Source organism: Rattus norvegicus, chromosome 1 (genome assembly GCF_036323735.1).
Source record: "Rattus norvegicus strain BN/NHsdMcwi chromosome 1, GRCr8, whole genome shotgun sequence".
In the NCBI taxonomy this organism is placed as follows: Eukaryota; Metazoa; Chordata; class Mammalia; order Rodentia; family Muridae; genus Rattus; species Rattus norvegicus.
In genome coordinates, this window is record NC_086019.1 from 17,758,394 (window position 1) to 17,785,331 (window position 26,938).

Below are 26,938 nucleotides of genomic sequence, written 5' to 3' on the forward strand. Positions count from 1 at the left end.
CTGGCACATCCTTGGCTCGAATTAAAGAGTTTGGAACCCAGAGATGAAAATGAACCAGTATTTGCCCAAGGGATACCGAACACTTCGGAACATCTGTGTTTGTTACTTCTCTTCACTGCGGTAAAAATACAGAAGGAGCTTGAGGAAAGACAGATTCAGAGACGTCGGCCCAGTATGAAGGTGAAGTAGTTGTGTCAGAGTGAATGGGAAGCGGAGAGAGAGAGAAAGCCTTCACCAGCAGTCACTGCATTTCTCAGTTGTCTCCTAATTTCCAGGACTGTCCCCTTTCATAGAGCACGGACACCTTTGGTACTCACAGCCTACCTGTGTCTGTTTAAATCATGAGCACCGGTGTGTGTGGTGGAGGCAGGGTATACACATGCCACAGCTCATCTGTGGAGGTTGAAGAACTAACTACCTTGGCTGTCAGTTCTCCCCTCCCACCTGTCTTCGGACAGCATCTCTCAGTCTTTACCATTTCCCGTGTTGGTTTGCTGGGTGGATGCAAGCTTCTTAGGATCCCTGCCTCCATCTCGCATTTTGTCACAGGAATCCTGGGACTATAGATGTGGATGCTTATCTGGCTTTATGGAGATAGGGACTCAGGTCCTTATTCTGGACCATACGCACGTTCCAGGGTGAGCCATCTGCCTAACTCAGACATCAGCACTTGCTTCTAGAAGTGCGTTTTTTTCAATTCAAGAGCTTCTGAGCCCTCAAGTGACCAGGCTGGAAGAGGTCTCCAAGTGTCACTGTGACGGTTCTGACTTACCTTGGTTTGTCTTTACTTTCTCTGGAATGACGACTCTCCACGTAAAACGTGTAAGTGGTAAGCACATTTTTTTTTATTATAGAAAAGATTATTTTGATATGTAACTACCACCCCGAACCACAGAAAGGAGAGACACCAGGAAGTACGTAAATAAGGGGATAGCTTTATTTTCCTACAAGGCAGTAGGTACACCGTCATTTTCAGAAGTTCAAGGCCAGCCTTCTTGCAAATGTCCTCAAGGCAGAAACTGGCTATTGACTTCCACGCGCAGTCTTTCCTGTAAACAGGAGCCACGGGGCAGTTCCAGAGCCATACACTTAGAAATCTACAGGGAATGCTGATCAAACTCAGAAAGTGCCCAAACGGACGGACATTCAGGCCGAACTCAAAACACAACATTCGACATAAACAACACAAAATCTCCCAAAGAAAAAGGAAAAGAAGTGCAATGCTTTTATAAACTGACAGTAACAAAAAAAAAATTTTTTTTCTAAAAAACGAAAATGTACAACAAATGCAAAATTCTCCCAAATAAGTTTTCCAATTACAAAAGGAAAAAGGTATATATATATATATATATATATATTTATAAAAATAAAAAAGTCTGGAATACTAGTGCATAGTCCATTATCTAACACCAAGTTTCTTTTTCTTTCTTTTTTTTCATCTAAGCTCTACCAACCTTTTGACACTAGCAGCATGTCTACAGGCTAAAACCATAGCAGCGAAACACATTTTTTTTTCCATTTGGCATTTACAAAATTAAATTACTGAATAAAAATATAATCTTTTAATAAAACTATTTCATACAGTAATAATTTTTCAAGCAAGCTAACAACAAAATTCTCCTCATGAGATGGTTTAGTACAATAAATGTATTTCCCGAATTATTAACCACAAATGAGTTCTTATAGGTTCTGTTAAGTATTACTTGGTATTTAGCTAACATTCATAATAATGCTTTTACTGGTTTTTAAAAAATATCTCTGCGTGTGTTTAGTGATTGAGATACATGGAATACTGGGATTTTCTTTTTGTAAATTTTTTTTTTTTAAAAATTCACCACAGTCAAAAATACTGATCTGTTGGATCTTCTAAATACAAATAAATCATTTCTTTTTTAAAAAATCTGATTATGATATTAACAAGTGGTTACAATCCACTACCTAATAATTTAGGTAAGACTGTTATTCATAAATTTTTTTTTTTTAAAAATCCTTTTTAGTCGGGTGAAATCCAGTCAGATTTCGCGCGACTAAAACGCACTTGGTGCTTCTCTCAACTGTTGTACCACAACAAAAAAATAGAATCTCCCCTCAGTCACGGAGGGCTCCATGCTGAAGAATGATAGTCAAAAGTCAACTTTGAGTGTTCTGAAAACCATAATGCTTTTCTGGAAATGTCTCACATGACCAGAGTCCGAGCTGAGAACGTGTTCACGTATTTCCGAGCCTGACCGGAGGCCGTCATCTGGTCCTCTGTCTTCCCACAGGATGGTGTTGGTTCCCAGGCTCCAACGCAGGGCTAACGGGGGGAGGAGAAGGAGACATGGGGTCAGGCCAGCAGCCCCAAGGTCCTGGGGCCAACCTAAGCCACACAGTGACCTCCAGGCCAGCAAAGGCTACGCAGTTAGGCTTTGACTCCAACATCACGGCTTTTGCTCCTGCTGCTTTTGAGAGATGAAACGCACATGTGCTTTTATACCTTTTTTTTAAAAAAAAAAAAAAAAAAAAAAGGGTACATGGAGGTTTGTGGTGCCATAGGCAAGAGAACAGGACACGGAACTCTGAGAACAGGGTTTAAGAATGGCGGGAGGGAAAGGATGGTGGGGCAGGGAGCTATGATTTGGATGGCGTTGGTGAGGAAGACTATGGAGAAACAAAGGATGTAGTGCTTGCAGAACACCATGGAGCGGCCCTTACTCTGCACCACCACGATCCCGTCACACTGAACTCTCCCACAGAACACCCGTGGCACGGCGTGGTAACCCCTGCAGTGCCACAGCCACCTCGGTCACACGGTAGGGAGTTAACACGGAAGGCAGCACGTGAGCGACACGCTCAAGGTTACATCACTAAGAAACGAGGGGAGAGGGATCTGAATGGGGTGGAATACCACAGCCCGCAGCCCGCAGCCCTAAGCAGCGTGAGATGCTGCTCCCAGCAGGCCTCCCACCAGGAACATGGTAGGGAAGTGGATAGGAAATTCAGGGTGGGGTTCAATCACCAGGACCTTCCAATGCAGGCAGAACCATGGGGGCGTGGCGTGAGCAGCGGCATGCTTGTTAGTGAACAGCCATGACAACCCTGAATGAACACACACACACACACACACACACACACACACACACACACACACACACACAGAGTGACTACACTAGAGTCCCAGTGACTTTCAGCTTGCTGCGCTGTGTGTGTTCTCACTTCCCTGAGTCACATCCTCTTAGCTCGCCTGGCTGACTCCTGATCACAGTCAAGCGCACAAGGTGCACGCTAAACATTCAGGTGCAACTTGACATATCCACAGCGAGTGGATCGTCCTATGGCATTTCACGGGACAGCATGTCACAAACACGCTACAACCAAGATGGCAGCCATTCTAGGTTGACTTCTAACACAAAGTCACATTTGATATGTCCCTGAACAATACGTTTAGTTACCACACTCTCTGAAAGGCTTCTCGACCTGCAGATTGCAGTTCCAGTGGAGGTCAAATGACCCTTTCACAGGGGTCACCTAAGACCTCGGGAAAACACAGATTCAAAATTACAATCATGACATAGGGTCAAAAACTCTGTGGCTGGCAGTCATAGTAACACGAGGAGTGTATTAACGGGTCGCAGCATTAGGAAGGTTGAGAACTGCCATAAAACATTTCCATGGACTCAAAGGCACACTGAACACACATGCCTCGGAACACACATGCCTTTGGTCTGCCAGAAGTCTCTGCTTCAGTGTTACTGACTGCTGAATGGAGCTAAAGTTTTCCAGTGAAGCATGGAGATTGAAACAGGCGCACTACATCACCTAAAAGAATCCAATTTAATATTTTATCTTTAGTTAGTGAGTGAGTGCTCATAATCTGTGCAGCAATATGATATATAATAATTAGTGGTTGAGAGATGACAAATCAATATGGTGGTTCCTCTTCAATAGGAGCAGTGTGCAGAAGAAGCCCGCTGCAGTACCTTAACCTGATGATATCGTATATGTAGATTTGAAAATTACAGATCTATGCTATACCAAAAACATGTATCTTCAAAAAATGGAGGAAAAAACCATACAGGAACAACAACAACAATAAAAAAAAAGGATTATTTCTATTTTTCGCTAAGTTTTTTTCCTATTTAAAAAACGAAAATTTCTACTTGGCTTTGTTTAATACAGAATAAAATTCCTGCATGCAGATTAAATGTCTTAAGATTCCGCAACAATATAAGTTGCGTTTGCTTTTACTTATGCCTCCTGCCTATGGCCACGGTCTGATCCGTCTTTTGTAGCATGGTAGGGTCAGCTGACTCTTAACTGTCCACGTCGGTTCAGAGAATCTTATCACTCATCAGTTTGAATATGGTTGTGATTTTTGACAAATCTTCAGGGTGATCAGCCCTGGATTCATATTTTGTCCTTTCTCCAGGACAAACTAGATATTTAAGATGTGTGTGCTTCTCCCAAACAGACAGACAGACACACAGAGAGAGATAGAGACAGAGACAGAGATGGGGGAGGGAGGAAAGCAGGAAGGAAGAAATGAGAAGAGGAGAGGGAAAGAAAAGAAAGACAAGATCAGCTTCCCTTTTCCCTTAGGATTTTGAACCCAGGGCCCTACAGCAAGTTTTCAAGCATACGATGGCTTTGACAAACCAGGATTAGGTGTCTTTCTGTTAAGGATTAGTTTTGAATGCTGTCACCCAAATCCCGTGTGTTCCTGTTTTCCAACCCATGCATCCGAGCCTTGTTTACTTTAAGGGAGCTGTTAGGCACAGCGGCTTCTGCACGTGAATTCTTGCTGCCCCTAACCCATGGCGCCCTATAGATGTCAGCCTGTCTGAATTCACTTAAAATGTTACTAAGGTCCTCCTACATCCTCCTGCTACAGTTAGGAGAGTCACTTTGTTATTCCTGTAATGCATCTTTCATTGCCGCTGGGCAGAAGTGAACTATAAAGTCTGTCAAAACCTTAACTGGGATATCCTGTTAAAGCACTTTGGGGAAAAAAAAACCAAACCAAAACAAAAAACCCCAGACCCTGCAGAAGCTGAATGAAAGGAGACAAGGCCACGCCCACAGGTGGTTCTCTGCGGGAACCAGATCATCTCAGCATTTCCCTTGGGCTCCTGTCACGCTGGACAACTCCATAATTACATTCATAAAGCCACCGCATACAGCATCTGCTGAGGTCAAGATGCCTGGGAAACTCTATTTTACAATGTGAAGACTTAATATGACAGCTGGACGAATCTAATATATATTTTCCTACTTATTTAATATCTTATTAATATTGCAATTACTATTTTATTAATATTTATGTTACCTAAAAAAACTTAATATGCATGGATAGATGGTGTCTAAAGAATCCAGAGTAAGAACTCTCTGATTCTGTATAATTCACCCAAGCAAAAATACTACTTATCCTGAATGAGATACCAAACTGCCCTTGCTTGTAAACACCTGTGGCAGCACATTAAATACTTACAATGTCAGGGTTCCTAATTGAGGGGATGGACACTGCAGGTGGTGACGGGTCACCCCTACCCATTAGAGCTTTGACCCAGATCTCTCTAGAGGTTTTCATTCTAACATGTTTAGAGGACACCTCAATAACTTACATCCTATAGTTTGGGGTACCCAAGTTTTTGGAAGAAAAGCTCTTTTTTTTTTTTTTTTTTTTTTTTTTTGGACATCTCCTAGTTCCTGATTATCAGTAGTCAGATACTTGTCAAATTGTCCCAAAGCAATTTACCTTTCCTGGTCCCCCCAAGGCAGATTCTATCTCAGTGTTCATTTTAAATGGCATCAAGCAGTATATGAAGAGATTGTGTCTTGTAACGACTTGGGCAGGGCAGACTGACTCAGCTCATCAGAGAGTCACCTATGTTGAAACTTACTATGTAGTTATAGATGAAGTCCTGATCTTTCAGAGTGTTGGGATTACAGACTTACATGACTACATCTGGCTTACTCGGTGCTGGATCAAACTCAGGGCTTCATCCATGCTAGACTGGCACTCTACCAACAGAGCTCTGTCCTTTCGAAAGGACAGAGACTGTATGCAGTTTTTCTCTGATAACGAATATCATGGGAACAGACCGGCGTACATGGTGCCATCTTTGAAACACCCAATCTTTTAATCTTTACAGCAATCTTGTGAGACCAGTGGAGGACAATACCATGGTCCTTAATCTATAGATAAGGGCAACTTCATTCATTTAATTTACTTCCTTTAATGAATTCAAGCCATCCAAATAGGAAGTGAAGGAGCCCAGAACAGAGACCCGGCTCTGATGCCCATGTGAAAATTCATGACGCCTCTGGGCAACCTCGGTCACGAGGAAAGGGTATTGTTCAAAAGTATGAACAGTTATAAACAAGTGAGATCCGGATAACACCGGCTGAAGCACACAGAGCAAAATGAGGAGAAAAGAGAGCCTCAATTTCTGCTAACGGGTCTGTTAAATTCTTGAACTTTTGAGAAGTGGACTGAAGTATTAAAGAAATGTTTTCAAACTCACTGTATTTTTTTTTTTTTTTGAGTAAGGTCCTCACAAACCAAGTCAGGAAATTAAAATTTAAGGCTGTCATTCCGTGGTTACAAAAAACAAAAAAACAAAAAAACAAAAAAAAACCAGAGGAGAGTGAGTGAGTAAAAAAAAAAAAATGCATATAAATATAGCTTTTGCACTCACGTTTAAACAGGATTAAAAGGGAATTATAATGGAAGAGAAAGCCAAGCTCTGGCAGCTAAGAGCAAGAGTGTGGTTTTAAATCTGGCAGTAGAAGTGTGTACCCTGCGAAATGTTTATTAGCATAAGCATGCTTTTCACCCTGTAAAGGAGACGAGAGAGCACACAGGAAAGCAGGCCAATCCACCCCTGGCTGTCTCTGGGTGTCTACCTCAGCTCTGTCAGGGTAAACTGAGAGGCGGGACACTGGCCCCCCACAGTAACTGACTTTCCTCTCTCCTCTCTCCACTATTCCATTTGTGATCACTGTGCACACTTCTAGACCCCAGCCTGCAGCCCACGTAACCCGGGGAACAGGCTAGGCCCTGATAAAGACACAGTGAAAGAGTCTCACAGAAACTGAGCCTCGGGAGAGGCAGATACCAAACGTGCCTTGAACTGTGAGTGCATTTACTTTATGGTAGAAAGTCACAGAAAGATGTTTAACAGAGTGAGAAACCCAACAGTTAATGTGCTTGAGTGGCTTCAACAAATTCCTTCTGAAAACAGGGCTAGGAACGATATGACCGTGCACAGTTGCTCAAAACCTTCTTATGCTTCCGTTTAATCAAGCAAGTAAAACAGACGAGTTTCTTTTGGTTAACAGGCAAAAATTCAATTAAATTCTGGGAGTCAGACTATTAAGGAGTGGTCAGTAATAATGTATGATAATGGTGTGGTGCTCTGCAGGAAAACATCTATTTTTAGACTCTGGAAATACATTTGAATAAGATGTTGTACTGTTTGGGCTTCCGGGAAATGGTTCACAAAGAGATAAGCATAGCAAACTCTTAACAGCTGCTGAGAACACTGTAGTTTCTACAGCACTGCGTGTTTGAGATTTGTCATAATAAAATATAATGCTTCTGGTTTCTTGTATTTCACGTTTTCTCCTGCCCTCCCTCTCTCCTTTTCCCTCTCTCCCTCCCCTGCATCCTTCTCCTCTACCTCCTTCCCTTTCTCCCTCTCCCTCCTTCCTTCCCTCTCTTCCTCCCCGTTTCTCTCCCTCCCTCTCCTTCCCTCCGTTTCTCTCCCTCCCTCCTTCCCTCCCCCTCCTTCCCTCCCTCTCCTTCTTTCCCTCTCCTTCCCTCCCTCCTTCCCTCCCTCTCCTTCCCTCCCTCTCCTTCTTTCCCTCTCCTTCCCTCCCTCCTTCCCTCCCTCTCCTTCCCTCCCTTCCTCTCTCCCTCCCTCCTTCCCTCCCTCTCCTTCTTTCCCTCTCCTTCCCTCCCTCCTTCCCTCCCTCTCCTTCCCTCCCTCCCTCTCCTTCCCTCCCTCTCCTTCCCTCCCTCCCTCTCCTTCCCTCCCTCCTTCCCTCCCTCTCCTTCTTTCCCTCTCCTTCCCTCCCTCCTTCCCTCCCTCTCCTTCCCTCCCTCTCCTTCTTTCCCTCTCCTTCCCTCCCTCCTTCCCTCCCTCTCCTTCCCTCCCTCCTTCCCTCCCTCTCCTTCCCTCCCTCCTTCCCTCCCTCTCCTTCCCTCCCTCCCTCTCCTTCCCTCCCTCCTTCCCTCCCTCTCCTTCCCTCCCTCCTTCCCTCCCTCTCCTTCCCTCCCTCCCTCTCCTTCCCTCCCTCCTTCCTTCCCTCTCCTTCCCTCCCTCCCTCTCCTTCCCTCCCTCCCTCTCTCCCTCCCCCTCTCTCTCTGTGGAATGAGGGTCTTCCACAGGCCCAGCATGTGCTAGACCATCAACTGTACCTCCATCCCAGCCTCCCGTGTTTCTAACTTTAGGATGTCAGATGTTGTACATCTGTGCACGTTTATTCCATTACAATCCACTGACTAGAAACACAGGTATAAAGCACTCAGTAGGTTGACCTCAGCATGATATAACTGGTCTGTCTAAAGAGCTGTTGTCACGATCAAGCCTGTGACTATTAAAACTGGGTTTAATTACATTTGCAATTTATTACACTAGATAAGTGGCAAATATTTTATATTTTATAAAACATCCAACTTGTAAAATATTTGGGGAATTGTATTTTGTCGTTTCAGCTAAAAGCTGGGCACGGTGGATTACAATTTGCAACCCCAACACTCAGGAGGCTGAGGCAGGAGGATCATCACAAACTCGGGGCCACCTTGGGGCTACATTTCAAGAAAATAAAACCAAAATAATGAAAAAACCATGCTGTGTCAAAAATATCTAAATGGTTTGGCTAAAGACCCATTTAAAATTTAATTTATTTAAAGTACAAATGAGAAAAGTTTCAGCATGAAATGCTCTTTTTTCTTTTTTCAGTGCAAAGGCAATCGACAACTTGATAAAACAGAATCTCCTCGAGGGGCAAGCCTTTGGGAGTATCTGTGAGGAATTACCTTGACTTGTTAATTGAATGGGGAAGACACACTCTAAGCATGGGTGGTGCTGTTCTCTGCATTGCATTAAAAGGGGAAAAGCACACTGAACAGTAGCATCTATTGCTGTGTGCTTCCTGTCTGGGGAAGACGTGACCAGCTGCCTCAGGCTCCTGCCGCCATGATGGATGGTGCCCTCCAACTATGAGCTAACACAAGTCCTTCCTTCCTTAATCTGCTTTTGTCAGATTATTTATTTCACCATAAAAGGAAAAGAAAGCATCTGAGTCTAATTATTTAATAAACGCACAGTTTGTTCACCCGTACCACATATGAGAGATCTGCCAAACCAGATCCAATTGATCTATAAGTGGAAACACCAGAAATGGCATTATGTCTCAACAAACAAAATTACCAATGCGGGGATGGGGAGGCAATGAACATCCCTAGACTTCATCCTCAGTATTTTTTTAGTTCAGTTACCTGGGGGTCGGGGGGGTAAATGCAGTCAGAAGATGCAGAGACGAACAACTCACAGGGCTAGAATGCTTGGCTCAAGGGTTAAGAGCACTGACTGCTCTTCCAGAGGTTCTGAGTTCAATTCCCAGCAACCACATAGTGGCTCACAACCATCTGTAATGGGATCCAATGCCCTCTTCCCGTGTGTCTGAAGACAGCAACAGTGTGCTCACATAAAATAAATCTTTAATCTCTCACTGCCTAGTCAAAAATTAGACTTTATGATAGGTATGCAAAAACATCATATATGGAATGTTTGATACCAGCCACAGTCTAGGCACCTCCCCTTATAACAAACACTGTTGGATTGAGACACGAGCATCAGGGATGGGTCAAAATATTTAGGATCACTTGATTCATCCTTTAATACCATCATAAAAGTCTGAAACAGTTCAGAAATCACATGTGTCTATGACCTCAGAGCCCAGATGCCCCTGTTGATAGCTTTTCGAAATGTTAATAGCATTAAAAATTCTTTGGTAGGGAGCTGGAGAGCTGGCTCAGTGGGTACAAATACTTGGAATCCAACTGAATCAATAAATAACTGTGCCTACTGATTACCTCAGTTTGGATCCCTTGAACCCACGTGAAAGTCAGAGGCAGGGCTGTAAGCATATGACACACTGGTCACCAGTCCCCAGAAGCTCATGTGCCAGCCAGCACGGCTTACACAATGGCAGAGACTCTGCTTCAAAGACAGGAAAGTAGGGATTGAGCCTTTCCGTTGGACAACCTACTTTTTATTAAGCTTTATGTCCCGCCCATGTTCACCTCTGAATCGTGAGGCCTACCCATTGCCTAGTACGCTAGAAGCTGACAGGATTCAACTTTAGGAGCGCGGTCATGTGCCTTCAATATATGAAATGATTAATGCCACCACATATTAATCTCACACTGACTCTGATGTTCTGAATGTTCTCTTTTCCTTTCCTCTCTTCCCTTTGCTCTCTTCTTTCATTCTTAGAGACATGTTCTTACTCGGTAGCTCTGCTAGCACAGAATTCTGTGGAGACCAGGCTGCCCTTAAACCCAGAAATCTGCTTGCCTCTGCTTCCAAAATGCTGAGATTAAAGATAAGCTACCTCATGTCAGGCTACACTTTTCTACACTTGCGAAGACACTACATGCTTCGGTGCAAGGCGCTCCCTCTGCACCAAGGATCGGCTGTGGATTAAACAGCGACCTCCGCTCCGACATCCTTTTAATCCCCTTTCTGTGTACCACTAGGCCTGGAGGAAGTGTGCTGCCTTCCTCACCTTCCACACCTTTGAGGTATTCTGAGTTCTCTCTACATAGGGCAATGGAAGGCTGAGAGCCCCAAGAACTGACTTTGCATGAGGACTGGCCCTCCTCTCCCATACCCCTGCCCACCCCCCATCTGCCCTCAGAGCAGCCAGTCTCTGAGGAAAGCTTCAGGGGAGGCAGCCCACTCAATAATAAATAATCAGGCCCACCATCCAGTTGTCTGTGCTACCTAAAAGGTGTCAGCAAATACTTGACTTCTCCATGTCCTGTGACCAAAGCATGTGGCGTCTTCAGCAGCAGAGTCTTAACACCATGAGTATCGTTTCTGGGTCTCTAGGATACCGCTGACCAACAACTAGTGGACAGAGCCCGCACATAGCACTGGGCTTTTTATTCTATGACTTCTAAAATGAGCATAATCCCCTTCGCAGGGTAAATTAAATTATATGTTATTATACGGTTTATGAAATAGTAGGATTCTGAGTAGCTTTTTCAAATATCCTTAATGTAAGTTGTCTTTCTCCTAACCCCATCCTCTATTCTATCCTCCCATCCCCCACACTTAAACCCCCCCCATTGTTCCCTCCCCCATTTTCCTCTTCCCCTTTGTTCTTCTATTCCCCCCTTAAGATCTTTTTCCCTGCCCCCACCAATGAACCCGTTCTAGATTCCTAGATTGTACAGGAAATCCAAATTAAACACACAAATATAAAGAGTCAGCAATAAGATCCACGTGTTTGCCTCTCTGGGTTAGTACGGACCAGGAAGCTTTTTCCAGACTTGCTAACTTTCACAGTACCAGAGGTGCTGTGCAGGCTGCTAAGAGGCCGAGAGCTATCACCATCATCAGTTCTACCCAGCTGTGAATACTGTGACCTTCAATAATGGCCCATGTGACAGGACATGCCCATGGCGGCAACAGTGGCACAAACATTACAGAGGCAACCAACCGTCTTCACATTGAACTTAAGACTTGCTTCATAGGAGTTAGCATAAGCCTGCAAACTTGGCCAGGAACCCATGGCTAGGGAGTTCATAGGCCCCACGTGTAAATCTACTACGGTTCTTTTGCTAAATGGGAAGCGTATTAGTCTGCCCTCTACATTCTTATCTCTCCACCTGTAGAATAGCAAAGCTCTCTGACCCCATCAGATACTTTTCTTGGTTTGTCAGAGGGTTCCTAAAGCAGAAACTTATCACTGTACAAAATAGGTTATTGAATGTAGAGAACACGTACGTGACTGAGAAATCCTCAGCCACAATGTAATATCCTTGTCACAACTCAACTCTCTCCAAGACTCGGAAGAGGGGTAGAAGATTCTAAGGGCCAGAGACAGGGGAGGTCTGAAGCAAAACAGTGTCTTCTAGGAATGACAGGACCACGGCATTCACAAACTCACAGAAGTTGCCCGAGATCAATCCAGTCAACACTGTAGGATCCCCCTCAACTGCTGAGCTATGGACAATCAGTGGCTTCTGGGGGAAGGTGAGTTAGTTTTCTTTAAGAGTGTGAGACCCCTGGCAGATTGACCTTGTTACAGTGGATGGGTCGCTTCCCCACAAATTAGGGTCAGTAGGTTACAAAACAAAACAACAACAAAGAGGACAAGAAGTGGAGGACCAGGGATCTCAGAGGAGGTAAGGAGAGGACTTAGGGATGAGTATCATCAAAACACAACACATGAAATCCTCAAAGGATTAATAAAGACGTTTTAAACGGTAGCAAATAACACAAACACTTTTTTAAAAGGTTAGACTTTAAGATTCTCACAACTCGGGGTGAGCAGGGCTATCACAATAGTGGGACAGTCCCATAAACAGAGAGGTCAGCTCTCAAAGTCTACCGTCTTTTACGCTGCCTTTGAACTTACAGCATCAAATAGGACTTCTCTTCTAACCAGGCTATATGCTCAGTAGAGTTCTCCTCTGAGTAACAGTGGGGGAGCGGAGAGGAGAGAATTGCAGCTGGCCCGGTGCTAGGCTGTTTAACGTTGGGAACTGCTTCAAATAATTTGAGGGTACGAATTTGCATTCTTATTTCCACTTGGCTCAGGATTGATATGGAATTCATTGTATTTCATCAACACACAACCTACTTCAGAGTTACAAGGGAAATCTCTTTTGATATAACTTGATGGCAGATGGTCCGTCAGCACTGACGGCTTCTTTTTTGTTTTCACAGTCGAAGGCATTACAATTATTTTCTAGCTAATTTCACATTTCACTAGGAATTTAGTCTCTGAGCCCTGGTTGCTTAGTGTTAGAGCATATATAATAACATTCTGAAACAAACAAACAAACAAAACCCTATACAGAAATATATTTTAAAGACTGTGTAAAAGCAGAAGGAGATACTGACACAGATTAGGGCAAAACATGATCTCAGTCTCCGTTAGAGTTTTAAAAATAAATGTTCCACTTCACCATGTTTGGGGCCCCCGACTGAACAAGAATTTCCAGTGTCTCACATGATTAGCAACAAAAGCACCATAGGTTCACTTCTAGACATTAAGACGTTGCTTTAAAGCATCACCCCTTTATATACAAAACATTAAAAAGAGTGAACGCAAAGTCACGGACTTTCAGTCAGAAATTTTTAAGGCGCCAAATGTTAGAACAGTCATTACCTGCAAGGGACCCACCAGGGGCCTGTTTTTAGGTACGGTAAAGGCTTTGAGAACGTTGTCTTCATCTTCTGATACGGGTGTCATTAAAACAGAGCTCGTAAGAATATTCTGGAGGGAAAGGAAGCATTTGAAATTTAAATGAGGCGGAATAACAGAAGAGCGAACACAGACCCAACTCCGGAGAGACTTCTGTGCGATGACACACATTGGCAGGAAGAAATGCGAGTGTCCGATAGATATTCCCTTCTCTGTAAGGTGAAAGGGGCCAACCTTATACAGCCTTCTCACCTCACTGTCCCAAACAGCACTAAAATGGTAAAAATGCTATAGGGCCTCACCTACTTCTAGCATGCAGCTCACACTATCTACCTACTGAATCAATTTAAAGAGATGTGCTAATGAGAAGTCTTCCCATTGGCACAGAAGTGTCTGAGATCTACAAATCAACAGCGGGTCTCCACCAATGGTGCTAGTGTGGCATTTACAAACAGACTTTCAAAGTTTTAACGCAGCGGCACCCAGCTAAGTGTGTATGGTATTGGGCAACCAGATCACTAAGTTACTCAACTCGAAGTTGCTTTAATGAAAGTGAAAATGTCATCAAAATGTTATTTTGAGGAGTACACAAATTGATTCACGTAAAGCCCGTGAGATTGTACTTCACAGCTTAACACACTGAGTAAGTATCAACAATTTTCATTGGCTCTGGTCCTCCATAGGATGTGGGAGACGCTACCCACAGACTGCTAGGCCATGACAACTGGGGGAGGTGACAAAGCTTCTGCTTTGCATTCGTGGATTTATAGATCAACACACCAAGACAGAAAAGTGCTATTCACACAGCATTTATACAATGTGAGAGGTGAATTCATCTGAAACCTACGTGAAGTCCCTGGGAGGATCGGATGGGTTACATGCAAATGCCATGCCATTATAATTAGGGCACATGAGCAGCTGGTATTGGGCCACTCTCCCGAGGCTCTGTAAGGACCCGTAGGCTAGGACCTAATGCTAATGTATTTGCTACACGCCGCGATTGGACTCTGTGCTAGATACCATATGGAAGCAAACTGCACATTGCTTAAACTAGGAGGAAACACAACATTTAGAAGACAAGTAAAACAAAGGCAGAAAAGAGAGAGAAAGAAAGAGAGAGAGAGAGAGAGAGAGAGAGAGAGAGAGAGAGAGAGAGAGAAGCATAGGGGTGTGAATATTTAGAAACCAGGTGCTCTAAAGTGTGAGTGCTGAAGGCACCGGGGTCTACACGCCACGCACGAGACTCTGTGGACACGGGATCATGGGAGAGTCAGTGCTCCACCTGACACTTACTGGGGCATCTGCCACAGGAGACGCCTGAGCGAACAGCTGGGTGCTCAGATTGGTCTCTTCCCAGTGGTTTGAGCAGAAGAAATTTCCCGCTTTCTCAGTGGGTGAGTCCACCTAAAAAGAAACAGGAAGTGCTTTGTATGGAAGAAAGACTTCCTGGAAACCTTGACTCTCGGGCATACATAAATTTCTACCCGGCCTTGCAAAGCCTTGCATGGAAGGATGTCTGGCCTCCTTGGAAGTGCCTCTTCCTCATAAGCTGACACTTCGATTCTTGATGGCTAAAATTTCATTCTCTTGAGCTTGCAAACTATTCTCTACGGGATCATACCATTCAGGGTAACTCAAATCTACATTTTCTGGACAGGGTCACTCCTAGAATAAACTTCCTTAGAAAGACAACAAGGAATGAATCTGGCATCTACTTTTTCTGTTGTCTGCCTGTCTATCCATCCACCCACCCATCCCCCCCTCTATTGAAAAACCAGCCTGCCACCGCTTTAGGCTTGAAAGCCATCTTATGGTAAAGACAAACTAGATCCCTTCCTGTTTATGATCAAGTCTCTGTGTCTCAGGCACTGGGCTATGGTCCACCTGTAACCTTAACTACAAATGGCTCTGGACTGCCGGTTCCAGGGAATGACAACTGTGTCTTTGTCTCAAAGGTTGTTATGACCACCTTGTCATGACCACCTTTTAACTATTTGCTTTATGAGTTGTTCTGACCAACATCTTATGCCTATGTTTGGCTCCTGTAACCCTGGCTATTTGCCTGCCAAACTCCCCCCACCTCCGACTTTGGACTACAAAAACCCTGATTTTCTCCATGTCCAATGCTAATCTCTTGCGTTACAGAGAGACAGCCTGTGCACACAAATAAAAAAGCATGCTCTAATTAACTTGGTCATGATTTGGATTGGTAGTCTTTCTCTTTGCATCTGTAAAACTAATACTACCAATCGATCATCAATAAAATTTGAAAGAAGACTCTAAGCCTGCTGCCCCCCTCTTCCCTTTACCCTCTCTAGCATCTTTTGTGTCTAAAGAAGTTGATGGAAGTGACTTTCTAGATGGACGGTTGGAGTCCACATTATGACATTGCCTTTCAACTTGCTTGCCTGAAAGTCTTGCAACGAAAAGGGTCGCTGTTAATTAGCACTGATGTCAAGCGTTCAGAGTACACAAAGCACCTAGGCTGATTTACCTCCTGCTTGATTTTCTTCAGTAACGGTGGTCCATTCTCATGAAACTCAGCAACAATTCCGGATTCATCAGATTCCTGCTTGATCACATCTTGTAGGTCTTCCACTACATGAGAGGGGGTCTGAGGCTAAGGGAAGAGTGGATATTTCGGGATCAGAGGAAACGTGTCTACACTCATAAACCCACTAAATCTAAGGACCTTTCTTGAACTTACTAGCATCTTCAGGGGACCGTATTTAATTTCTTGAGCTGCCAGGGCATGTTTGAATGGTGTGGGAGTTCTGGGAGAGCTTTCGAGGATTGACCTTTTGATAGCTGGAGTTCTAAAGCTAAAGAAGAGAACAAGCAAAAGCTCAATAAAAAAAAAATATGTAGCCCCTCCTGTCAGCACGGACACTAAGAGGCTGTAACTGACAAGGAAGGGAACTGCTCATTAACCAAACGTGTTCGTTAGGGGATAATGGATCTGTGTTAAATCATATAGCAGATCTACAAATATTTCAAACTCTTAAGCCCCAAGACGAAGAGCAATGAGGTAGTTCCCACCTTTGGAGAATGGGCCTGAAGACACAGGTAATGGCCCTGGATCTGTATAATGCCAACAAACACTTCATGGGTTCATGGGTTGCCTTACACATCTGGTGTCATTTACCAACCAGTCTCTTCTACTCCCTCAGATGGGGCCAAGACTAGGAAACATGCTAATGTCTAAAACTTCAGTTTTACTTGGAAGTAATAAGGATGCATTTCTTTGCAATTACTTAATCATCCCTGAGTTTTGAAATACATACATACATACGTGCATATTCATTCCTGTATGTAAAAAGATCCTAATGTACTTATTATAAAAAGAAAAAATAAGACTAAAAAATATAAACTGTGAACCATTCCCGATTTTATTCCGAATGCTTGCCCTCTTTCTGTAAGGATATTGAAAAACGGTGGAATGAAAAACCCGGCATGAGTACTGTACGAAAAACGAAAGCTTCCTCTGCATGCACTGAAACATTAGAATGTACTACGAGAGGGAATTCGCTCACTTCCCACTTCCTACCCTGGTTCGTCGTTACATACTCAGAGTGTATTCATTCTGGGGATGCACAGGACACATACACCGAGTGCATCACATATACATGGATAAAATGAACATTTTTCTTATTGAACTGAATACTTACATGGAGTTTTCCTTTTGAGTTTTCACAGTCTGGTCTCGGTGACACGGTGTCAGTTTGTGACCAATGAGAGGCGTGGAGGGTAAAGTAGGCGTATCTAAGCCCGAGTTTTCATGGTTGCTGGAAGTGTTCAAGAACTAAATATGGAAGAAAGAAAGAGAGACAGACAGAGAGACAGACAGACTTTGATTAAATAACAAGTCTGTGATCCTGCAATTTGAAGCCAAACCCAGACGGCAGGTAAGTGTACTCTAGTGATTCACAACCCCAACTACGACAACGTTAACAATCATTCAGTGTTGGCAAAGATATTGATTTACTCCACCTGAGTAGCCAAAGTTTGGAGAGTTATAGAGAAGGAAAATCTAGAGGGTTAAAGCTAAAAACCTCGTAAAAGTCAAAGAAAACCTTCTCTGTAAATGACACTTGTCATTTAAGAGAATGATGTGTGCTCTTGATCCGCATTCAAATGATTATTTTTTTCATATTTGGTTTTCTCGGTTTGATGATCTAATAACCCAGACTATTATTATATAAGGTTTGCATTACGTGGGAAGGTATTTCTCACAGAATCCTGAAGCTCTCACGGTAACACAGGTTTGGGAAAGGCAGTGGATCTTATCTCTTGGAAACACTGAAGAGCACACTTAAAGCTCTCAGGGAGGCCAGGCGCAGTGGCTGATGCCTGTAGTCAGTTATTCAGAAGCAAGGGTGTCTCTCTTGACCTCAGCAACATGAGGCAAGCTGAGCAGAATAAAAGACTGTCTGAAATCGGAAAAAATTAAAAAATTAAAAATCCAAGCAAGCACCAAGTCTGAAGGACCCAAACTTTTATATCTACTTAGATTATTTTTCCAGAGACACCTATTAGGTCTTGCAGAAATAATTTCACAAAACACAGTTTAGGAAAATATGGGGAGAAAACCCTACCTGTTTTAGGGAACGGGGAGATCATTTGTCTATACTTAAAGTTCTTTTAAAAACAAACCTAGAAATATGAAGACTTCCTTAGCACACATGAGGCCCCAGATTAGAGTCTAAGAACCACAAAATAATAATAATAATAATAATAACAATAATAATGTAAAGTAAAACAAAATACAAAACCTTCAACAGATATAACTGGGAAAAATTTAAGGAGCCAAATTGTCTCTTAATTATAATTTAGAAACATACTAAGTATTATAGGGTTACAAACCTTAAGAGCACTATATGAAATAAGAATTTTTTTTTTTTGGGCAAACAGTGCCCTTGTAAAACACCATAGCAAAATGGTGTTAAAAGGCCCAATGTTGAAAATGTTGAATTATTTGGCAGAAGCATTTCTTTTTCATTGTCTCCGCAAACATTCCTATTTACAGAAGGGACATAATGGTTTCATTTTCTAATTGCAATCCAAATGTTATGTAATCATAATTTGGTTCCCTCCTCCCCAGGGTAAGTAAATCACTTAGCGGTAAATGAACAAAGAGGCAGAAAATGTGTTAAAATTTGAAGAGGCAAGGTTGACAGGGGAAATGTTAAGTTGTAGCGGAAAGGGAGATGGAAACATATCTCATGCGACTATCCGTCCATCTTCCAAACCACCAAGACTTCTAGAGAAAGCGATGCGACAAAATCACTAGTGGGCTTTCTGCCAGCCACCTTTACCCCAGTGAGATTCAACGCAGAATTAAATCCGCCAGGGCAGCAGTCATTAGTCATTTGTTCAAAAAGATTAGTTTCTAACTATTAAGGCTCGGGTGTCTGCTGAAAATTAGTAACAGCTGTGCAGAAATTGCGCTCTACCTGCGAGGGAGAGAAGGGTAGGCTTTTGACAGGGGAACGCTTGGGAGTCGAGCTGCTGACGTCAGCAAAGAGGGAGGAGCTAGAGTCTCCAGCGGCTGTGGGGCTGGCCTGCCCCCGCCTTTTTCGAAGAAAGACCAGCGGTGAGGCTTTGGCTTGGCGGAGGGAAGCCTCGCTCAGCACTCGCCGGGTGACCCTCAGGCTAGGCTCTCCAGCAGATCTAGTCCCATGGCCCTCTCTTTCCTGAAGCTGGAAGGTTTTGCCTGTGTGCTGCTGGCTAGGTGAAAAAGCTGCCGCTTCTTCAGAGAATTCAAAACTGCTGAGATCACACCGTGAAGAATCCTGAAACAACGTGGGAGGCACAGAGCTCTGAGATGGTATGCATGTGACAGCACCGCCATCACCCGAATATACAGCACTGAGCGATGGATACTGTGTGCAAGAAAACGCTGGGCCTGCCTGCCTGCCTTCTAGCTCAGGGAATCAAAGGGAGGTTCATGGGTTGCCTTACACATCTACTGTGGGGAGCTCAGGCACTCTCCTTTGCATGCAGTTTAAAGCAAACAGAAAACTTTTCTTGATACAGTATGGCAATAGCTGGCCCTGTCCCCTGTGTAGGAACTAAAGGCTTTTTAACCAGTTAGGAGACCAAGAAAATGAACTAAGTGATTACTGAACTCAAATTTGTCTTACTCATGATGGTTTATTTCCGTGATCCTGTGAGACTGTTAACCAATGTTCAGTATTCTGTGGAGAAACCTATGCACCACCCGTGAACTGAAAGCTTAAGACTTTAAGTCCAAATGTGCTGTCCCAAAATAGACAAAACAAAACAAAAAGCAAACAAAACCAAAACAGCCAAGAAACTTTTCTAGCGAATCACAAAGAAGTAAGCAAAATATAAGAAATTCTGTCAAAACAGCTCAGACACAGCTCTTGTTCTGAGCCCTCTGTGGTAAGTCAGAACTTCATTATTTTTTAAGGAAATTCACGTTTGGAAGGCAAAAACATTGGAAAGTGTGGGTAGCCTACAAAATCAGACCTCTGAGAAAAATGGAATTGTCAAAAACTAAAGGTCTTTCGCTTTAAATGAACGTAGTCCCAAGCTAGATTTGCCATAGAAAATGATAATGGTTTATGATACGTCAGTTCTCAATTCCTCTCCTAGAAACATTAACGTGCCTTAGCAATTCTACTTACAGAATCTATAAACTGGAGTGTTTCTGCAAATTCTAAGAGGTTCTTAACATTGTCGAGAATGGTGCCCTGGTGGACGATCATGCACCTTGCTGGCGAGGCACTTTCTTCAGGTAGAGAGCCAGGATCTGCAGGCAGAGACGGAGTGGCATGGTTTTCTCCCAAACAGGAAACAGGTGCACTGTCTCCATGAGGTCTGGTCTGGTCCACAATGGAGGTGCTGTGCCACCCGGGATAGCTGCAAGTATGGTTCTGTGTCTGAGGAAGGGGGGTGTGTAGAAATAGGGATGGGAGAGGAAAGGAAGAAGAAACTTAGCAACGATGTTGCACAAGGTATCAGATGCTGTTGGAGGCAAGATAAAAAAGTGGTTGCTTCATCCAAAACTCAGGCCCGCCAGACAGTTGTCAAGATGTTTCCTTTTTTGACAGCTTTGCAATAGCGCTCCAATTTGCGCTACAGGTTGGCTTCAGTTGCTATGATTTTAGTCAAATGTTAAACCTGGGGACTGCTACAGAATACAAGTCTTAGTGTCTTAGAGATCCACTGGAATTTAATTTGCAAAGGGCTCCCGATTGCTATGACTTAAGAATGGTCCTTGCCGCCCGTTAACCCATTGGAAGGATTCAGTGGTTAGAATTGCTTTTATCTGTACGCATCCTATTGCTTCTATTCTTTTTTTTTTTTTTTTTTTAAGGCTATAGGCTGCACTGATGCAAGGTAGGGCTGCAGAGTGTCTGTGGTTAGGAAAGTAGATCAAGCTAACAGAAGTCCCCTTACAGCATGACCATGCAAGAGGACAGATTGCAAAATAGTAACTAAACTTCAAAAGTGGTCGAACTAGCACAAGCACATTATTTTATTGCTTGACAAGGACAACAACAACAACGGACGTTTCACCCAAAGAGTCCCCAGTGGGTATCGATTTTCACGTACGCACTTCTTGAGTAAACTACCAAGTACAAACAGCTCGCTCAGTTAGCTGCCCATTCAAGGATTCTGAAGTGGTCCACACAAGGGCTGGAGCTACAGCTCAGGGCAGCATGCTATGCGGCATGTGTGAGACCCCAGGTTCAACTGTCAGTACCAAAAAGGAGGGGAAGGAGATTGGTGGCCGCCATGTGAACCTAAGAACCTGGGTTTGGTCTCCAGGTATCCACAGCAGTTCAAATTTGTAACCCCAGCACTGGAGAGGCAGAGACAGGTAGAGCCCTAGCCATTAAGCTAGCCAAATGGGCAAGCATCAGGTTTCATAAGACCCTGTTTCAAAATATACACTGGATGGCCAGCAAGGGGATGAGGTAGTTAAGAAAGAGTTCGGTCCCCAGAGCCCATGGAAGAAGGAAAGAACTGATTCAAAAAAGCTGTCCCCTCACCTCTGGGAGCGCACACAAGCACGTGCACACATGCAGACACAGTTACAGTTACATTTTTAATGTGGAGATCTATCAAGAAAGACACTTGGTATCAACCTCTGGCCTGGACACATGTAGGCACATAGATCTGCACACACATGTGCACACACCTAAAGGAACAGGTATATGTTTACACAAACACACTATCACTACTAATCGGAGAGCTTTCTCACATGCAAAGAAAAGATAGCAAACGTGAAGAAGTGGCTAATGTATACATCCCTTTTTAAACACATGTATGTACTAAGTACACTTCAAGTGGAATTTGAGGTGATAAGATATGTAAATACAGGCTAAGGAAATAACAGTGCAAGAGTCAAACGAACAGGCGACATGTGGATGTAAAGCTTTGCGCTGTGTTAGAATGTGGATGCTGATGGTTACAAGTGGGTACTGTGGTCCTATTAGAAACCAAACAGCGACTTCCACTTCAGTCAATGCACATTCGGAGACTAGAAGGCTTTTTATCAGTTATCAGCAGCAGTTTCTGGTGTCTGAGCATCGTTAGCAGATACAGAGAACTCAGGTGAGACAATCGGTAGAAGAGGAGACCCGGGAGAGAGGAGAGTACTGAGCGAAGCTGCCCATCCCGAGGTAACAGTCTTACTGGTAATGCCTGCTGTCCCTTCAGTTCGTTCTCTGTTGACATCAGGAGCAACTCCAATTCCTTTATTCGCTTTTCCTTCTCAGGATCTTCATCGTTATAATGTCTCTAGAGTTTCAAGTGAGGCAGGGAAAGAGAAGGTCTGAGGGAGAGGCACCTTACACAGCCTGGAGAGCTTCCATGGGGAACCACCCCCATGGAATTCACCTCTACCCGCTCAAAGTGATATGGGATTTAAGGCCACAAGGAGTAAAGCAGAGGCTAGATGCTCATGGGTGCATCGGAAAATTCCAGAAGCCACCAGGGGTAAACGGCTAGCCCAAAGTAGGTTGGCACATTGTTAGCTTTTCTTTCTATTACAGGGTATAGAACACGTGTTTATATAGGGAAAACAGTGTTCGTTAAGTGCGGTGCCTTGCTCAGCTAATGGGTTTGCCCATCAGATAAACTCACCTGGATGGCTGCAGCAGCTGGCTGAGGGACATTGACGATATTTACATGCAACGCGACAGGGTATGGAACGTGACTGGAGATCTGGACCAGGAAAGCAAAACAAAGACTAAGTCATTCCTACTTAACAAGTGCTTCAGGGGGCCTCAACTCTCTAAAGTTTCGCTCTGGGACAGAGGGAGAAAGTACTTGGTAGATAAATTCACGGAATGATTAAGAAACAAACAAAAAAAACTTTTCCAACTTGAAAGTCAGCCAGATATTTAAAAATTAAAATTAAAAAAAAATGGCTGACTAGTTCAAGAAACATAAGGAGAAAGGCCCAAAGGGTCCCAACAGAAAACACTCCTCAATCGAAGAAAAGAACAATGGAAAAGTGTTCATGGATGCAGGAAAGATTTGTCACCAGGGGCACTTTTCTTAGAATAATGTTCCCTTTTAATAAAAAGCACAGAGGCTTTTATGATAATTCATTCACCGGAGACCTTTCTGGAAATTCTGTAGTCAAATCTAAGAAACAGATAGAGCCAAGTGAAAACTACTCATGAATGTGTTTTACATAATATTTGCATATGATCATATGATCTTTGTGATTCTTGGGTGAGTTTTGTCATTTTTTATCACTGGCTCTATAATAAGCATTTCTTGATAGTCTCCTCTTTAGACTTTGTTCCCATGTACTGTGAGCGATTTCTATTGCTAGATATGAATGTCTAGAAATGAGGAAGAAATGATACCAGCACAAATGAGGATAAAGGGGGAACATCACCAAATTAATATCACAGTACTGCCCTTGACTCAGAGTAAGAAAGTAAACATTTACTGGATGTATACATCAATTCGTTTTCTTTAGATCATTGCCAGAATTGAACTTCTAATTTCCCTTCCTATTTCAGAGTTTAGCTATCGCCTCTTTATGACTTTAAATGTAGTATTACATCAATTCTTATTGTTTTGTTTTAAAAGAAAGCTATCGGACTATACATCTATTTTTGTCCACCTACTCTTAAGACTTAGCAATATATAAGTATATATATATATATATATATACATTCAAAAAATCTATCTTTAAATGAGGTTTGGAGCAGCAAATTAGAATCAAACGACTTTGATTCTACTCAGCAGACTTTTACATGCTGGACAAACTACTTCTCATTCTTGTTTCCAGAAACATAGTCAAGTGTACCCTCCCCTATCTCCCACAGTGGGTCTAGCTGAGGGCCATCTGTGACCACCTCATACAACTTCTATGCAAAGCACATGACTGTAAAGTATTTTTATGACCCAGACTGACATAGCCACCTCTCTCCTCCCTCTATGTTCTTGGGAGTGGCTTACGTTTTGTGCCTCAGCGATGTGATAATAGGGATATTCGCCGTTGACTGAGGACTGGCTAGTTGGAGGAGGTGAGGCATGAGCAAAGCCCATCAAATGATTGTTCTTCTGGAAGCTAGAGACCACCGGTGTCTGGCTGGCTTTGGAAGGCTCCTGCAGGTAGCCTTCCTGTTCCACCTTGCGACGCATGGTGGAATTCCAGTGGTTCTTGATAGCATTATCAGTCCTGCATAGAACCACACCACATGCAAACTTTACAAAATTTTAACTCAGATTACAGTCAATGGACAGAAAACTTTTTTTTATTTTGTTTTGTTTTGTTTTAAAAAAACTTTAATTTCTGTGGTTCCACTTTTATTTTCCCTTTTTAATTACTGTGGTCCTTTCCTCTTTTTAATAGTCTTTTCTACCTAACCAAAAATCCACAGATCTCTCTTGCTCAAGCGATTTAGAATGTATCGAGTTTCCTGCTAATTTTATTTTAGCATTTTTGACTCCTTTATAAAAGCATGAGTTCTCAGTATTCACGTGCCATTGGACTTTAATGGAACTTAGAGTCCCTGATATTTTAAAGCCCTTATGTTGTAGCAGGGTTGATACACCAAGAACAGGAATTAGTCAGGCTTGGGAGCAGCCATGGCAAGCCGCAGTACCTCCTCTTTATCTCTCATAACTCTATGTACAAAGTTTGAGTTAAAAACCCCTCTTACCCTTTGGAAGCCACTCCAGACAAAGAGGAGCATGTGTAATGGGTAACAGTATTCTCCACCGCCCTCAGCAATACCCTAAACAAGAGACACTGGCCCCAGTATATTTTCTTTTTGGGGGGTAGGAGTGCTTTCCTAAGACTGGGTAGTCTTAAATTCCATATCTTTCTGCCTCTACCTCCTGAATGCTGGGATTATAGGCATGCGCTAACACATTCGATTCCCCAGTGTAGTTTCAAACTGCTAGGTGTTTTTACTAAACATTCCATTTCCAGGAAAAGTTTCTCAGCTCAGGGAAAAAAAAAAAAAAACAATAAAAAACTTAAGTAAAAACTATTTCCATGGGGGTGGGGAAATGTGTGTTTAAAAAAAAAAAGAGGAAGTTCTGTTGCCCCTTTAGTCTTTAGAAAAGTCAACAGTTTATTCTCTGAGGCCACATGGGAGGAAAGACCTCCTTTGATCTGATCCATGGCTTCTTAAAGCTCTCAAGCCTCGAGGGAGGTTCAACACTAGGAAATCCTAGATAAACCATCCCTGAAACAACCCTTTCCCCACATTAGGGTTAAGAAGTCCAAGAATAAAAATACTTTTAATATTTGTTTATTTTAAAATTTATAGTAAAAGTATTTCTCAAAATAGTTAAAAATCAATCGTATAAATATAGAGAGAGTGGGTCAAAGGTGAGTTTTCATAATTATCCTACACAAAGGCATCATTTGCTCACCTTGTTTGGTAAAAAGACGATATTGCACTGAAATTAGTTTAAAAACCTGAAGTTGTCACGATAATTCTAGACTTACAGCCTTTTTTCTGTCGCAGGAAAAAAAAGTGATCAAATGGTGAATGAGGTGAATGTAGGTGTTAAGAAAACGGAAATTGCTAAAGCAGAGGAGTGATCAGTGAACCAGTGGCTGGATGGCCTCAGACCAAAAGCAATCTGTGTGTCTGAGCTCCCTTCTAAGCATGTAGAGTGCTTTAGCTTACAGAATACCTTACACTCATTTTACTTGATCCTCACATTAGCTCATGAAATTAGCTATTTCAAGAATGGAGGAACAATGGGTCGAGGAAAGTTGAAAGGCTTGGCCCAAGGCACCACTGAGGTAACACTGGCGTTATCCAATGGAACAAATATCGAGCTCTTCTTCACTTCTAAAAGTCAATGATTCTGGTTTACCTCACACAATGCTTCTAATTGCTAGAATGTGACTCATTCACACACATAGAATGTTTATCGACCACCCCCTGGTTTTCCCCAATCTGTATATTTGTTGACCAAGTATTACCGTCCTGGCAGCAGTTTTGCGATTTCTGCCCATCTGTTTCCCAGTCTCTTGTGTGCCTGATAAATGATTCTGTCTTCGTCTTCTGTCCATGAGGTTTTCTTAACTTCTGGATTCAAATGGTTGTGCCACCTCTCCCGACATTGTTTTCCAATTCTCCCTTTTAAGTGCTTGGCAATAACAGACCAGCGCTTCGGACCGTATTTCTGGACAAGCTCTATCACCTTCAGATAAACAGAAAAATAACCTGTGTTTTAATGTTATGGAAAGAGCCGGTGTCATTAACAAGATCTTCAGATCCTGAAACAATCTGCTTTCATCCATTGGGTGTACAGGAGCGAGCCCTTTACTTCCTATTTGTAGATTTGAATTGCTTCCTTGGGGACGAGAAACCCATTTTAGCAATATCCTTAATTGCAAGTCACACATCTATGGAGGCAAAACTTACTCTTTGATCTTCTTCTTTGGTCCAGGGACCTTTGATGAGCTCAGGGTTCAGCACTTTCTGCCACCGGTGTTGGCACTGGACATCTGTCCGGTTCTAGACGAAGTACACATGTGGACGATACACAGTGAAAACATCCAAGAACATTTAGAAGCATGCATGGAGAGCCCATCTATCTACCCACACTGCTCACAGGCTAGAGAGTATATCCAAGTTGCATCTAAGATTGGAGTCCAAAGGGAATACTCTTCCATATACATAGAAGGAGCATCATGGGACACACATATATGCCAATGTGACTTAACCTTAACCTCTGTCTGTGGTTTGTATCTCTGTGGCTTAAGATGTGTTAGAGATTCCATACTGCCAAACCTCAGTAAAAATCCATCCTCAAGGACTGAAGCACCCCCCCCTCCCATTTAAACCTCTCGGTGTGTTCAGGACCACCAGCACTTATATTTTGAATGAATGAAAATGATAAAACTTCTCGCTTTCTTACACATTATAATCTTAGAAGAAGATTATAAAAATGGACACGTAACTGATATACCACCAAAGGCTGAATTTATCTGTAAGATGAGGCCTAAGTCAAATGCTGTTGAGTGAGGAGAAAAGGACTCTTTAAG

General features: G+C 43.0%; 1 protein-coding gene and 1 long non-coding RNA gene across 3 annotated transcripts in view; one reads left to right on the forward strand and one right to left on the reverse strand.

The window, feature by feature from the left end:
• Positions 1-915: 915 nt before the first annotated feature.
• Positions 916-26,938, reverse strand: part of Myb (MYB proto-oncogene, transcription factor) — a 33,998-nt gene continuing 7,975 nt past the window's right edge. The window contains exons 4-16 of one of the 2 annotated variants that reach the window (NM_001427409.1): positions 26,316-26,408; positions 25,871-26,091; positions 23,881-24,103; positions 22,546-22,626; positions 22,096-22,200; positions 20,079-20,333; positions 18,882-19,220; positions 17,097-17,230; positions 16,136-16,250; positions 15,923-16,048; positions 14,722-14,832; positions 13,393-13,500; positions 916-2,296 (exon numbers count right to left, since the gene is read on the reverse strand). In NM_001427409.1, coding sequence (NP_001414338.1) covers positions 2,177-2,296; positions 13,393-13,500; positions 14,722-14,832; positions 15,923-16,048; positions 16,136-16,250; positions 17,097-17,230; positions 18,882-19,220; positions 20,079-20,333; positions 22,096-22,200; positions 22,546-22,626; positions 23,881-24,103; positions 25,871-26,091; positions 26,316-26,408 — 2,031 coding nt within the window. In that variant the 3' untranslated portion in view covers positions 916-2,176. The remainder of the gene's footprint in view (positions 2,297-13,392; positions 13,501-14,721; positions 14,833-15,922; positions 16,049-16,135; positions 16,251-17,096; positions 17,231-18,881; positions 19,221-20,078; positions 20,334-22,095; positions 22,201-22,545; positions 22,627-23,880; positions 24,104-25,870; positions 26,092-26,315; positions 26,409-26,938) is intronic. The other variant, XM_039098949.2, reaches the window with a different exon arrangement.
• Positions 19,218-26,938, forward strand: part of LOC134484959 (uncharacterized) — a 33,873-nt gene continuing 26,152 nt past the window's right edge. The window contains exon 1 of the long non-coding RNA XR_010062790.1: positions 19,218-19,833. This is a non-coding gene — a long non-coding RNA (uncharacterized LOC134484959). The remainder of the gene's footprint in view (positions 19,834-26,938) is intronic.